Raw genomic sequence first — 12,417 nt, 5'->3', positions numbered from 1 at the left:
TGAAAAATGAGTGGTTTTAATTATGATGCTGAAGATTTGGAGTTAGAGGAAAAGCTTCAGGATGTTAACAGATTTCTTCAGGTTTTGGAGGTAAGTTAAGTGTTGCATTATGGCAAAACGTTCTAAGAAAATTATTTTACACCTAAATTATATATTCATTATTTGGAGTGTTGCTTCTTTTGTGTCTTGTTGAATTACACAGAGTGAGGCTCAGAAGGAACTCAAGCCAAAGAGGGAACAAAACCCAACCCCTGTTCGATGGAAGAAGCGTGACAGGCATGGGTTTGTTATTCCTAAAAGACCTTCATCCAGTAAGAAATCCAGTGGAATGCCATCTGGCTAGTAGTCCTACTTATATTTCTCCTTTCTGTTTACTTAACAATTTCCATTACTAAATTGGTCTCAATGTTTTTCAGCGCCAACTACCAAGCCAGATCAACGCACAGGTAAAGCCAAAACACATTTTGTGATTATGAAAAACTAAAAAAGATGGATATTTACATGGTTTTAATCTCCATAACCTTATTAAAGTCTGTGAAAAGGAGTTTCAAAGTTCCAGATTGTCTTTCTTCTCTCCTTATGTCATGTTGAAGGGGTTGGAGTCTCAGCAGCAATACCATCAATTAATAAAACAGACCAAATGTTATTGTCAGAATTGTACTGAAAACTGATAGTCTCTCTGATAAAGCCTGCATGTCTTTGCCACCTGTATTTCCTTAAAAAAAAGAAATTGTTAACACAGAACAGCCCAGATGTGCGGCACCTACTGATGTTGTTTCCAGTGTCAACCTAACAAAAGGTACATAATTAAAGCATAGTGTATTGTAATTGCCTGGATAGATTATACTTTTATTATTAGTTTAGATGTAATTTCTTGACCGTTTTGGTTTAGGTAGAAATGTATGAGCTGTTGTCAATTTGAAACAATAGAGTTGGTTTATTGGTGAAGTTTATTTATTTTATTAATTTCATTCTTTTTCTGTTAGGATCTGAAACTGAGGTGCTTCGTCAGGAGCTCCTTGAGCTGCTTGAGGAGGTAGTAGATGATGAAGTATTGGAGGACACAGCAGTGATTTGTGAGGCGTCATCCGAGTCAGCTGCTACTGACTGGGAGATCAGAAACAAAGTGTCCTCACAAAAGTGGAAAGAGGCCAGACTATTTCTTCTTAAAAATATGCTGGCTAACCAAGATCCACATCCACATTGTGGGTGCCAGTGTGGCAAACAAGCTGTAGTGAGGTGTCTGGACTGCCTGCCTTTCCCGTTCCTTTGTGAGGACTGTGATACTGCTGTCCATTCACACTTTGTCTTGCACAACAGAGAGTCACTAACTGGAGGATTTCGGCAGCCTTTGTCAGAGTTGCGCCAGCAAATGGGTAAGACCATTTCCAAGTATTATGCCTTACTATGGATGAAACGTGCTATTCTTGTAACTGGATTCACATTAAGAAACCAAATGTTGATGTTTTTCAAATTCTCTATGCATCTTTTTAGTTGAAGAAATAGTTAATTTTGCATAACAAGTTAGTGTGTGTGCTTTTTTTGGTATCTAAACAATACACAATACAACAATACAAAATTAAAAAAATTTAATTTTTTTGATAGCACGGCTGTTACCTATACAGAGACCAGATTGTGTGTGTGGCTGTTCAACAGGCAACATTCATGTGTCACCTGGCAGAAATGTGTCTGTCATTACCATAAATGGTAAGTGGACATTTTACACATGGTAGCTTTGCCTCTTGAGAAGTTGCAGTTTCTATTATTTAGTCAGTGTAACTTACCCTGTACACTTACAGATAAACTGAGGCATATTGTTGACATTTTTCTATCTGCTCCACTCGCTTGCCAGTCTTGTGCCGAGTTGTGCCCGCTGAGAATTTCATGCACATCACGGTTCCTCACGGGTATATTCTAAGTACTGTATAAAAACGATATAATATTCTTTGCGCAGTTCATCAATGTTGATAAATGATTCAACCATCCCGCAAGATGCGGAAACCTCTGCACAACACCGACACAGCTGGTGCTCCGTCTCTCTTTTACTTCTGTCACACACACTACACCCACACATACGCACTGATCTCCCTTCCTTCTTATTGTTCATGATTACTCATCATGCAAGGGGTTTTGCCCAATTTCACTGTGGGTGTATGTGTGTTATTATCAAAATGGTATTTTTTTGTAATGCACAAGTATGACAAGGTGGCAGTACCTACATTTACAGTGCATTATTATGTGTTTTCCGCAACATCTTCTTGCAATCTTTAACCATTTAAAGATGGAATTTAAAAAAAACAACGGCCTGTTTTCCTTAACAATATTACTTCATTTATTCATTTAATTTAATGCTCCCTACAGGCCGCTACAACCTTGTATTGCCAGTTGTGAGTTGCACCAGCTGTTGCCTAACATGGTCCCCCACCATTGAGGACATCCAGCGTGATGGATACTGGCCTGGCACCATGAATTTCTGCACCCTGTATACCACTGATGTCTTTCAGTCTTTCTATGACCTTAAGATGGCTGCACCAGGTGTATCACTTAAGGCGTACGTCAAAATGCTTGATGAAAGAACAGAGCGCTTCGGAAGAGTGAGTTTTCAATTTTGCCAAGCTTAATGAAGATGCATGCAATGTTTATTAGTTAGTGTTTATGGTGAGTTACACAAATATTATTTTCCTTAGAGTTTTTTCCTATGTTTGTCCTAAATCTAAAAGGCGGGCAAAATATCAGCTGATACCTTCAGCAAAAGCTTTTCTGAGTGGGTTGCTGTGACATACGAGGTGGAGAAGATATTCCACGAGAAATCATTTGACTGTCCTGCCTGCACTCCAGAGATGCTTGCAGTGTCAGTTGACGGAAACCGCAAGCTTTATCGCTTCAAATCAAATGCAAGGTATTTCAAAGAAAGTGTAACCTGTGCAGGAAATTAATTATATTTTTTAGACTTGCTTGGTTTAGGCTTGCCCAGGGTTTAATGTCTTATTAAGATTACTTTAAGGTAGGAAAGGCATATCTAGAAAATTTTATGAAGCTCAGATTTAATTTCTCTATCTATTTTAAAAGGACAGTAAAGGCTTTTTATATCCATACATTTGGAGGTTCCATACGTGTTAAACTAGTTTATCCTACAGTAGTTCTGCAAACAAACACATCCAGTTCAGTAACTTTTTTTTTTTTTTATTCTTTTTTTTTACAATAACAACACAGTGGTACCGGTATCTCATAACAGCACGTACAGCCATATAACCTATATCATCTTACAATCTTTGGATATATATGTTCATACATAAGCATATAAAATGCAAAAACAAAATAATTATAATAAAAAATACAACAGGGCATATCAAAGTAAATACATAACAGGGACATTTTATAGACCAGTAATCAAAAAGATATATCAGTCGCTAAGCATCTTCCAGAAAGTTCCACAGAGAAGACCAAGTGCGCCAGAAAACATCAGATGTTTGATGCAGATCGTGAGTTAGTTTTTCCAGAAGTAAAAGAGTAGCGACCTGACTCATCCACATATTAACTGAGGGTATTTGAGGAGTTGACCATAGTAATAATATACATTTTTTTGCTAAATATATACAGAAGTTCAACACACTTTCTTTGTCACAGTCCAGGCATAGACCAGCTTTACAGTTCAGAAGGTAAACATTTGCAAAGGTCTTTCCAATAATCTTTTGAACAACCATGTGGATCTCTTTCCAGTAACCTTTGATTTTATCACAATCCCAAAACACATGCATCACTGTGCCAATGTTCGACCTACATTTGAAACATAATTGAAAAGAATTGGGGAACATTTTATGAAGTCGAACTGGAGTTAGATAGGTCCTGTGAATGAATTTATAATTTTGTTCCTGGGCCGTAATTGAGACACCTTTGGAGAAAACACATGTACAAACAGATAACCACTCCTCATCACTAAAATTTGATCCTAAGTCATTTTCCCATATCATTCTCAAAGAATCAAAACTTGAAGGACCAACATTAGACAGAAAAGAATATAACTCAGAGATCTTCTTCTTAAGAGTAATTGAAGAGAGAAGCTGTTTTTCCACGTCAGTAAGATCAAAACGTATATTACCTTCTTTTGAGTGTGACTCCAAAAAGTGCTGTAATTGAAGAAATTTATAAAAATCTTTACTGGGCAGGTTAAATTCCTGCTTTAATGGCTGGAATGACCTCATTTGACCATTATCAAATAGATGACCAAACTCTGACAGTCCACTCACCCTCCAGGTCAGAAGACCAATTTTCTGTACGCTTGGGGAAAGATCAGGATTGAGTGCAATAGGAGACTTAAAAGATAACTTATTAGGAATAGCTAAATATTTCTTGACACCCTTCCACACCGAAAGAGTATTTGACACAGTGAAAATATTATTCAGAGACTCAATTTTTTGTATATTATGAACAAATGGCAGAGAGCCAGTCCAGTAACTTTGAGAACCAGTTGACAGTCACAATTCTTTGAGGGTTTTAAAAATTCATTTAGTTCAGTTATAATCTTTGAATTTATAGATCTCAGGAAAAGGGTCGTGTGGATCTTCAAGTTGGAGAGCAGCTAAGGAGTCTTCCAGGAAAAACACCAGCAAATTGGATGAGGAAGGGCTTGAAATTGCTGTCTGTCGCCATGGAGTCCTCCTTGGAGCACTGAACATGTTTTGAGGGGAGATCTTTGCCTACCCTCTTTTCCTCCAAAGGATGTTGGCAGAAAAAGCCCCAGGAAACATCACATTCCTTTGCTCCGATGTGGCATGCAAATATTTCCCATATTTGTCCAAGGTGGCTCAGCAATGCCCTGAGATGAGGAAGCTCCTGTCCATGCGTCCTTTCCTGTCTGTAATGCACGCAAAGGCTCACACTGGGAAATGCGAGGTACATTGCAACTTTAATGACTAAGTTAGTAGTCATTTGAGTCATTGAGTAATTTAGAAATAACATAATTTTATGATTATTGTACGCACTTCTTATTAGATTAAATGGGGAGGCGCATTTCAGGAAGGTGCAGGCTCAACAATTGGAGAAGAGGTTGAGCAAGTGAACAGTTTCTTGTCCAGGGCAGCAATCACGACCAAGTACATGTCCAAAGCAGGTGTGTTTGTGTGTGTGTGTGTGTGTGTGTGCCTGTGTCTGTCTGTGTGTGTCTGTCTGTGTGTGGGTGGGTGTGTCTGTGTGTTTGTTTGTGTGTGTGTGTGTCTCTGTGTGTCTGTGTGTGTGTGTGTGTGTGTGCCTGTGTCTGTCTGTGTGTGTGTGTCTGTCTGTGTGTTTGTGTGTGGGTGGGTGTGTCTGTGTGTTTGTTTGTGTGTCTGTGTGTCTGTCTGTGTGTGTGTGTCTCTGTGTGTGTGTCTCTGTGTGTGTGTGTGTGTGTGCCTGTGTCTGTCTGTGTGTGTCTGTCTGTCTGTGTGTTTGTGTGTGGGTGGGTGTGTCTGTGTGTTTGTGTGTGGGTGTGTCAGTGTGTTTGTTTGTGTGTGTCTGTGTGTCTGTTTGTGTGTGTGTGTGTGTGTGTGTGTGTGTGTGCCTGTCTGTGTGTTTGTGTGTCTCTGTGTGTGTGTGCGCCTGTCTGTGTGTGTGTGTCTCTGTGTGACTGACTGCCTGTGTGTGTGTGTGTGTGCCTGTGTGTCTCTGTGTGTTTGTGTGTGTGTGTGTGTGTGTGTGTGTGTGTGTGTGCGTGTGTGTGTGTGTCTCTGTGTGTCTCTCTGTGTGTGTGTGTGTGTGTGTGTGTGTGTGTCTCTGTGTGTCTCTGTGTGTGTGTGTGTGTGTGTGTGTGTGTGTGTGTGTGTGTGTTTGTGTCTCTGTGTGTCTCTGTGTGTCTGTGTCTAGGAGGTGATTATTAATTTGCACTGACATTGAATTCAGGAAGAACAAACATGCTGACCCTTCTGGCTTCCGGGTGGAATAAAAAAGAAAGTCAAGAATATGGGCCGCACTTTAAGCCAGAGATACACCAAGGTACATTTTTCTACAGTGATGTTGATATCATAATGAAAATAAACACAAATAATGTACATGCATACATGAAAGGACATTTGTTATTGTAGACTGTAAGGATGCTCAAAGAACAAGTGGACATCCTGGGCTTGGTGTAGATGATGACACACTGCAGCTATGGGTGTCTGATGTGCAGCAATGGGCTGAGGGTGAGATGGCTTATTGATCAGTGTTGATCAATCAACAATGATCTTGTCATTGAAATTCCTGGGGTTACACAACAGAGCGAACGTGAACCATTGGTTAACCCTAATTATGCTTAAAGAAAAATGATTGCTGAATGTAATAGAATGATTGTGGTTATGTGTATACTCAATAATATGACTCTGATTTAGAAACTGATCCAGGTGATGGCAGCCTTGGGGCATTGCAGGCACGAATTGAAGAGCTAGCAGTCATCATCAAAGTGCGAACCCAAAACCTTTACAAACAAACTGGTAGGTCACAGTTGCAGACATTTGACATTGCCTAGTTAGAAAATGCACATGGTAACCTATACAGGAGTTCAGAAAACCCAACTAAATCTTATCCAGGGTGGTTAAAGGAATAAAATGCACATTTTCCAAAACACTGCTAAAAGTGTCACAATCGGGATTTGATTTTAAAGGGGTGGTAAAACACCTTTTTTCAAAGGCTTGATTGTGTTTGTGGGGTTCACTGTAACATGTGTTCATGCTTCGTTTTTAAAAATTCGCATTATTTTTCACATATTTACCCATTATTCTACACTGCTCTGGTTCTATGAAGCCCCGCCCTCAAAAATACGCAATGGGCTCAGATTGGTTAGCTCTTTTTCAAAGCAACATAAAATAAGCCTCGCCCCCTTTATGTACTGTGCTCCCAGAGGAGGGGTTTATGTAAATATTGGACATAGTGATGTCAGCAAGCCCACAGGAATGTCGTGTAGTCCCTATCAGCCGTTTCTGTAGTTCTTAGAAATTGATTTCTTTAAAAGCAAATATCTCCCTTTGCTTTAAACTTTGAACGTTGTAACTTTGCAGATGTTGTTTATGCTCAAACAGCAACATTACACACTAACTAAAGTTAGAAAAGTGAAATCGTGTTTTACCACCCCTTTAAATACATACATACTCAGAATTTAATTTATTTTTTTGTTGCAGATAGCAACAAGAGGCGTCACAAGATCAGAAAAGTCATTCTTAATGAGAAAAAACGCTTGGCAGTGACCATTTGCGATTATAACAACTTGGCTGAACCAGCTAAGCAAATTGTGTCCACTGATGCCAGTGTTCTGACTGAATGGCCTTGGAACAACATAAGTGAAAGTAAGTTCCCCATTAAAGGGATCATTTTATTTCAAAGGGAACTTTGGTATGTTTTAGCTTACCTCAAGGGCATCCAATATGTAGGTGTCTTTTTTTCCGCAGTAGTTTCAATTTTAATATTTTTAGGTCAAACCGTTCTTGTCTGTCAGTCATATAATGCAGGTCTGTGGTCACTTTCTCAAAGAGAATGCACAGAGTCCAAATTAAACAATTCCCCATCGTAAGTACACATTGATGGCCTAAGACACGAAACGAGCGGTTTGTGTGAGAAAACGAACAGTATTTATATCGTTTTTACCTTTTGTACACAACCACGTCCAAGTGATCTGAGGACGTGCGTGCTTCCAAGTGTGAGGTAAAAAAAAAAAATTGACTTCTCTGTGCATGCTCTTTGAGGTGATGACCATAGACCTGCATTAAATGACTGACAGACAAGAACGGTTTGACCTAAAAATATCAAATTTGAAACTACTGTGGAAACAAAGACACCTACATCTTGGATGCCCTTGAGGTAAGCTAAAACATACCAAAATTTAATTTCAAAGTGAACTATCCCTTTAATAAAATCTATATCTGAGCACTTGCATAATTTTATTTGTATTAATCCAAAGAACAAAACTTCTAACTCTAATGTCTTCTGTTTTGATGTTGATGAATTGAAGCTGCTGCTGCTGACCTTCACACCAAAAGAACCGTGTTTGAGAAGGTTATGGCTGTGCGACGCCTGAAGGAGGAGGAAACGATTATCTCTAAAGAAATGCAGCAACACTGGACAGCAATGAAGGCAAAATCTATGATGCTGGCAACTCTCTCCTCAAACTGTAAGCACTATTTTTGTCTATGTATGTCTCCTGAAATATCAGATCTGGACTATACTAATTTGTATCTGTGCAAAATTTGTCACTAGAGTTTTTCTTTTCCACATTCTTCTACTGAAATGGAAATGACTGCTTACTATCCTGAAATCTGAAATGTAAACATAAACCAGGCAAACTAGATTAGATACGTAATAAACACAACAGGCTGTCACTGTCTAGCAAATGTCACCGCCCAAAGTACTCAACCTCCAGTATTGAGCGGAAAGAACAGAGAGCAATAGCTTGCACCAACAAGTGTTGACTGTTGACAGTTTTTTATTTATTTATAAAAACTGCCTCCTGAAGCTTGTATCTAAATTTCATTTCACAACCCTGTTGTAATATGACTATTGAAACCTACTTTGTAAATACTTATTAAAGTGTCATTATTGACTTTAAAGGTCCCGTTATATGCCCCTTTTCACAAGATGTAAAATAAGTCTCTGATGTCCCCAGAGTGTGTATGTGAAGTTTTACCTCAAAATACCCAACAGATCATTTTTTACAGTATGTTTAAATTGTCATTTTTTGGGGCTCAGAAAAAGGAGTGAGTGGATTTTTATCACTATTGGCTGGCTGGTTGTGTACACACACTGCCAACACACCTTTATATCCAAACAGCATGCAAAAGTGAATTTTGCATAATAGGGGACCTTTAAGAATAGTGTGTTTATGATAATATGAAAATCTTTTGTTTTTACAGCCTCGTTTGCTGACCAGCCTGAGGATGTACAAAGAGGACTACAATGTCTGGTTCTTGAGAAACAAACTAAACTAAAAGCAGAAATGGTAAAAGTCAAAAGCTTTTATAGGAGAATCCTCAGCCATCAACCATTTCTGGAAATGGACTCGTCGGAGGAGGAGATGTCAGAAGATGATGAGAGCACTTCTGATGAAGACTAAATGCACTATGTTTATGTTTGATGTTATTGAACAATAAACACTTTCTCTGGATGTTATCTCTGGCTTTTATCTAACTGTGGGAAACATTTTCTATATAATTGTTTCTGTTACCATGTTTTTGAAAGGACACATTTGAAAACAATGTTTGGGTTCAAAATGTTTAAATGAGGGGTACTGCTACTATTTTCAATTAGTAAAAAATAATGGGGAAGTTACTGTACCCACAATGATATCTGACCATGTTTTTAGTTATTTTCACAGCACACTATCTATTGGAAATTATTTACTAAATAGGTAAGGATAGTTCAAATATTTTACAATCAAAATAATAACTGAAATTAAAATAATAAAGCAGGCGTACTGTCTACAGTCTATGACTGTGCCACATGGTTTATTTTGGGATGTCAGTGATTTGTGATTGTCAGTGATCGGGGGCACGTTCAATCTCTGATAATACTTCTGAGTCGAGTATATGCCATGCTGTAGCCTGACGTGCACCTTCACAAAAAAATATAACCATGTTGCGGCGGCGGAGAAGGGCATAGACATATGATGTCTATGGAGAAGGGTCTGACTGCAGAGCCACAGTGAGTTTCACCCCGCGCATGCGCGACGCGCGGGTAGTTTTTCACTCTTCCCATTGGCTGATATTCACTTGCGTCATACGTACCCCATGGCGCGGGGAGTTTTTTACTCTTCCCATTGGCTGATATTCACTTGCGTCATACGTACCCCATGGCGCGGGGAGTTTTTCACTCTTCCCATTGGCTGATATTCACTTACGTCATGCGGAAGTTTGTGTTTTTGCTAAATAACTTAAATTAACCGCGATATTTACTTTAAGTTAACAGCAATCGTGCTATTTCGATAGATGCCGTGTAATCACTAGTTTGACTGTAATATTTTTTATATATATTAAGCTGATATATGTTTTTACAACCCTAATTGGTATAAACTAGGGTTTATAAACCAGAAAAACTACATATATGGCGCTTATTTTATCAAGCTGCATAGCGCGGCTGTAGGGAATTGTAGTTTTTAGTCTACATTACTGTTCTTCCTAGAATTGGAAGTTGTAAATACTGATTTGAGAGTTTATTGTGATATTTAAGGGCATGATACACTCATGTGTGAAATCAGATTTGAAATATATAATTGTAAAATGGGTGAAAATCTATTTTACCTATATTTTACCTATATGTAATTGTGCCCCCTGTTATTGACCACACTGACTATTAGATGAGGTCAAGAGCTTTCCATAACAGTTGCTCCCATGTCTGTATTATAATTTTTTTTTAAATTATAGAACTTAATATATGCACCGAGCTCAGGGTTCAAAGGCCAATATATCAAAGCAGGAGCCATGAATAATCTTTTTACTGACATATGTTACTCTCCGGGGCGAGACCTTTCCAACGATGTACTTGGTTTGGCTCTAATCCAAAGTTTTAATTTTGGCATTCTAGGTCCATATGATCTAAGGACATGCTTCAAAGAGCAATTTGAAGATACAATGATGGGGTTTGCTTGGTTTTTTTTGTTTTGTTTGTTTATATCTTTTTTTATGTGAGCAAAATTAGTCAGCTTCATGTAACAATTATAATAATAATAAATTATATGGAATTACCACAGGTTTAAGGGGCAACCCATTTACCTTTGCAGTTTGTTGGCTTATAGGCTACTTTTTACAATACCCATGACATTTTATTTATTTCTAACTTTAAGATTCCTTTTTGGCATGCTGCTGCAGTCTTTCTATCTAATCTACAGTAATTATAGAGGCCCTATGCTTATAGCTGCCTATTCCCATCAACCTGCTGCACAAAGACCCTTCCCTGCATGGGGTCAGCCCTATGTTCCCACATTTCTAAGAAATTCTTTTTTACAAAAATTTTAGAAAATTAGGCCCTATGTTCCCACAGCCTTCTGTTCCCACAGTCCTGTTTATATTGGGTTTAGGTTTAGGGTTAAAGAAAAACAACCTTGGAAATGATGGAACATAGGGCTGTGGGAACATAGGCACGCTCTCCTCTGCATGTGATGCCTTGACATACTATGTGCCCGCTTGCTCTCAAAGATGAGGCTTATGATCCATTACCTCAATTTGGCCAAAAGAGGTTGATATAATGTTGTAAAGCAAATATACCTGACCTTCAATCATCCAATCTGTGAGTCAGTTTGAAGTAGGTTGACAATGGATTTCTCCAAAGAGCTGGAGGTACAAAATCGTTGATGCAGGTCATTGGCATTCCATTTCTTCTCAATTTTTTGTCCAACATTGTGTCCTTGAGTGAGACATCTAGTTGCTCCAGAGATGTGCATTCTCTGGTATATTGTAAGGCAATGTGTGCCAATTGTAAGCCCTAATGGATAAAAGGATCAGCTACATGACTTATGTTCATTGTTATACCCAGCCAGTCACAAGCAGATGGGTACCTCCTTTGAATCTTAAGGTTTCTTTATGTCAAATAGGAAGTTTTTCCCTGGCCCTATTGCCTACCAAATTGTTATACAGGGTTAAGGCTCTGTAAAGTGTGTTGGGAAAACTTAATTGTATTTGGTAGGTAGCCATGTAATAAGCAGGATAATGTAGAGCGAGGCGGTTGTTATAGCGAATTCAACCCCTTCAGGCTGATTCAAGACAGGGTTGTATTCACTATAACAACCGCCTCGCTATACATTATCCCTTATAAATCTGTGTCCATTTTGTGGAGAATCACCTTTCTCTCTATATCTCCATAGTCCATTAATCCCACACATTAATCCCACACATAGCTGCATTCACAAACTAAGATGTCCGGACATTAACAGGGTAAACACAACCCTGTGAATCATTCGGTTCAGACTTATCATCCTGCCGGCTCCCTGGTACAAATCATGTGTAATGTCTGATTAAGGCCATGTGCACATAACATTCATAGTGAGCAGGGGCTAATGACATTGCACGTTTAGCCACTTTATAGTCTTTTCTACTCACATAAAAGATTTTAAACATTAATATACCAGCAAATATAGTGGAATAATGTTACGCAATAACTCCTCAATAACTGAGCAGAGGTTAATGTCACACTCCTTCTGTGTTTGTTGAAACCTGAGCTTCTCTAATGTGTGTTTTGTTGGCCAGTTTGGCCAAGCATGCAAGTACAGACATTTTATATTTCTAAACATCAGTATTTAACATTCTATGAGACTCAAAAATCAATTATCTTTCACCAGCTTTCTACTTATTGCAGCTTTAAGGATGTGCCACTCCTTGCCTAAACAAAGCGGTAGGTCCAGCAGATGAGAATACATCTCACATAGACAATGTAGGGACGCAGATTGCTTAGTCGGTTTCTGACGCGTGTTTTATCTTGAGGTATAAA

The 12,417-nt window shown here is 38.6% G+C and overlaps 1 protein-coding gene across 2 annotated transcripts; it reads left to right on the top strand.

The window, feature by feature from the left end:
* The first annotated feature begins 4,703 nt into the window (after window positions 1-4,703).
* On the top strand, window positions 4,704-9,102 carry LOC307145574 (uncharacterized protein). 2 transcript variants are annotated; one of them, XM_079848884.1, is made up of 8 exons: window positions 4,704-4,893; window positions 5,017-5,110; window positions 5,875-5,967; window positions 6,057-6,155; window positions 6,342-6,443; window positions 7,128-7,292; window positions 7,955-8,113; window positions 8,853-9,102. In XM_079848884.1, exons 1-8 carry the CDS (start codon window positions 4,720-4,722, stop codon window positions 9,050-9,052), a joined length of 1,086 nt encoding a protein of 361 aa, XP_079705010.1. In that variant the 5' UTR covers window positions 4,704-4,719; the 3' UTR covers window positions 9,053-9,102. The 2 variants fall into 2 exon arrangements, with proteins under 2 accessions (XP_079705010.1, XP_079705009.1); XM_079848883.1 differs by having other exon boundaries at window positions 4,993-5,110.
* The last annotated feature ends 3,315 nt before the right edge of the window (window positions 9,103-12,417 follow it).

Source organism: Squalius cephalus (assembly GCF_949319135.1).
Source record: "Squalius cephalus genome assembly, chromosome: 18".
In the NCBI taxonomy this organism is placed as follows: domain Eukaryota; kingdom Metazoa; phylum Chordata; class Actinopteri; order Cypriniformes; family Leuciscidae; genus Squalius; species Squalius cephalus.
Note: the sequence above shows the minus strand (reverse complement) of the source record. Positions and strands in the feature narration are given on the sequence as shown.

Coding starts and splice junctions, on each gene's coding strand:
- LOC307145574 (XM_079848883.1), top strand. CDS start 4,720: ATGTTGGCAGAAAAAGCCCCAGGAAACATCACATTCCTTTGCTCCGAT. Junction 5,111..5,874: donor CAAGTACATGTCCAAAGCAG/GTGTGTTTGTGT, acceptor CATTGAATTCAG/GAAGAACAAACATGCTGACC. Junction 7,293..7,954: donor TTGGAACAACATAAGTGAAA/GTAAGTTCCCCA, acceptor GATGAATTGAAG/CTGCTGCTGCTGACCTTCAC.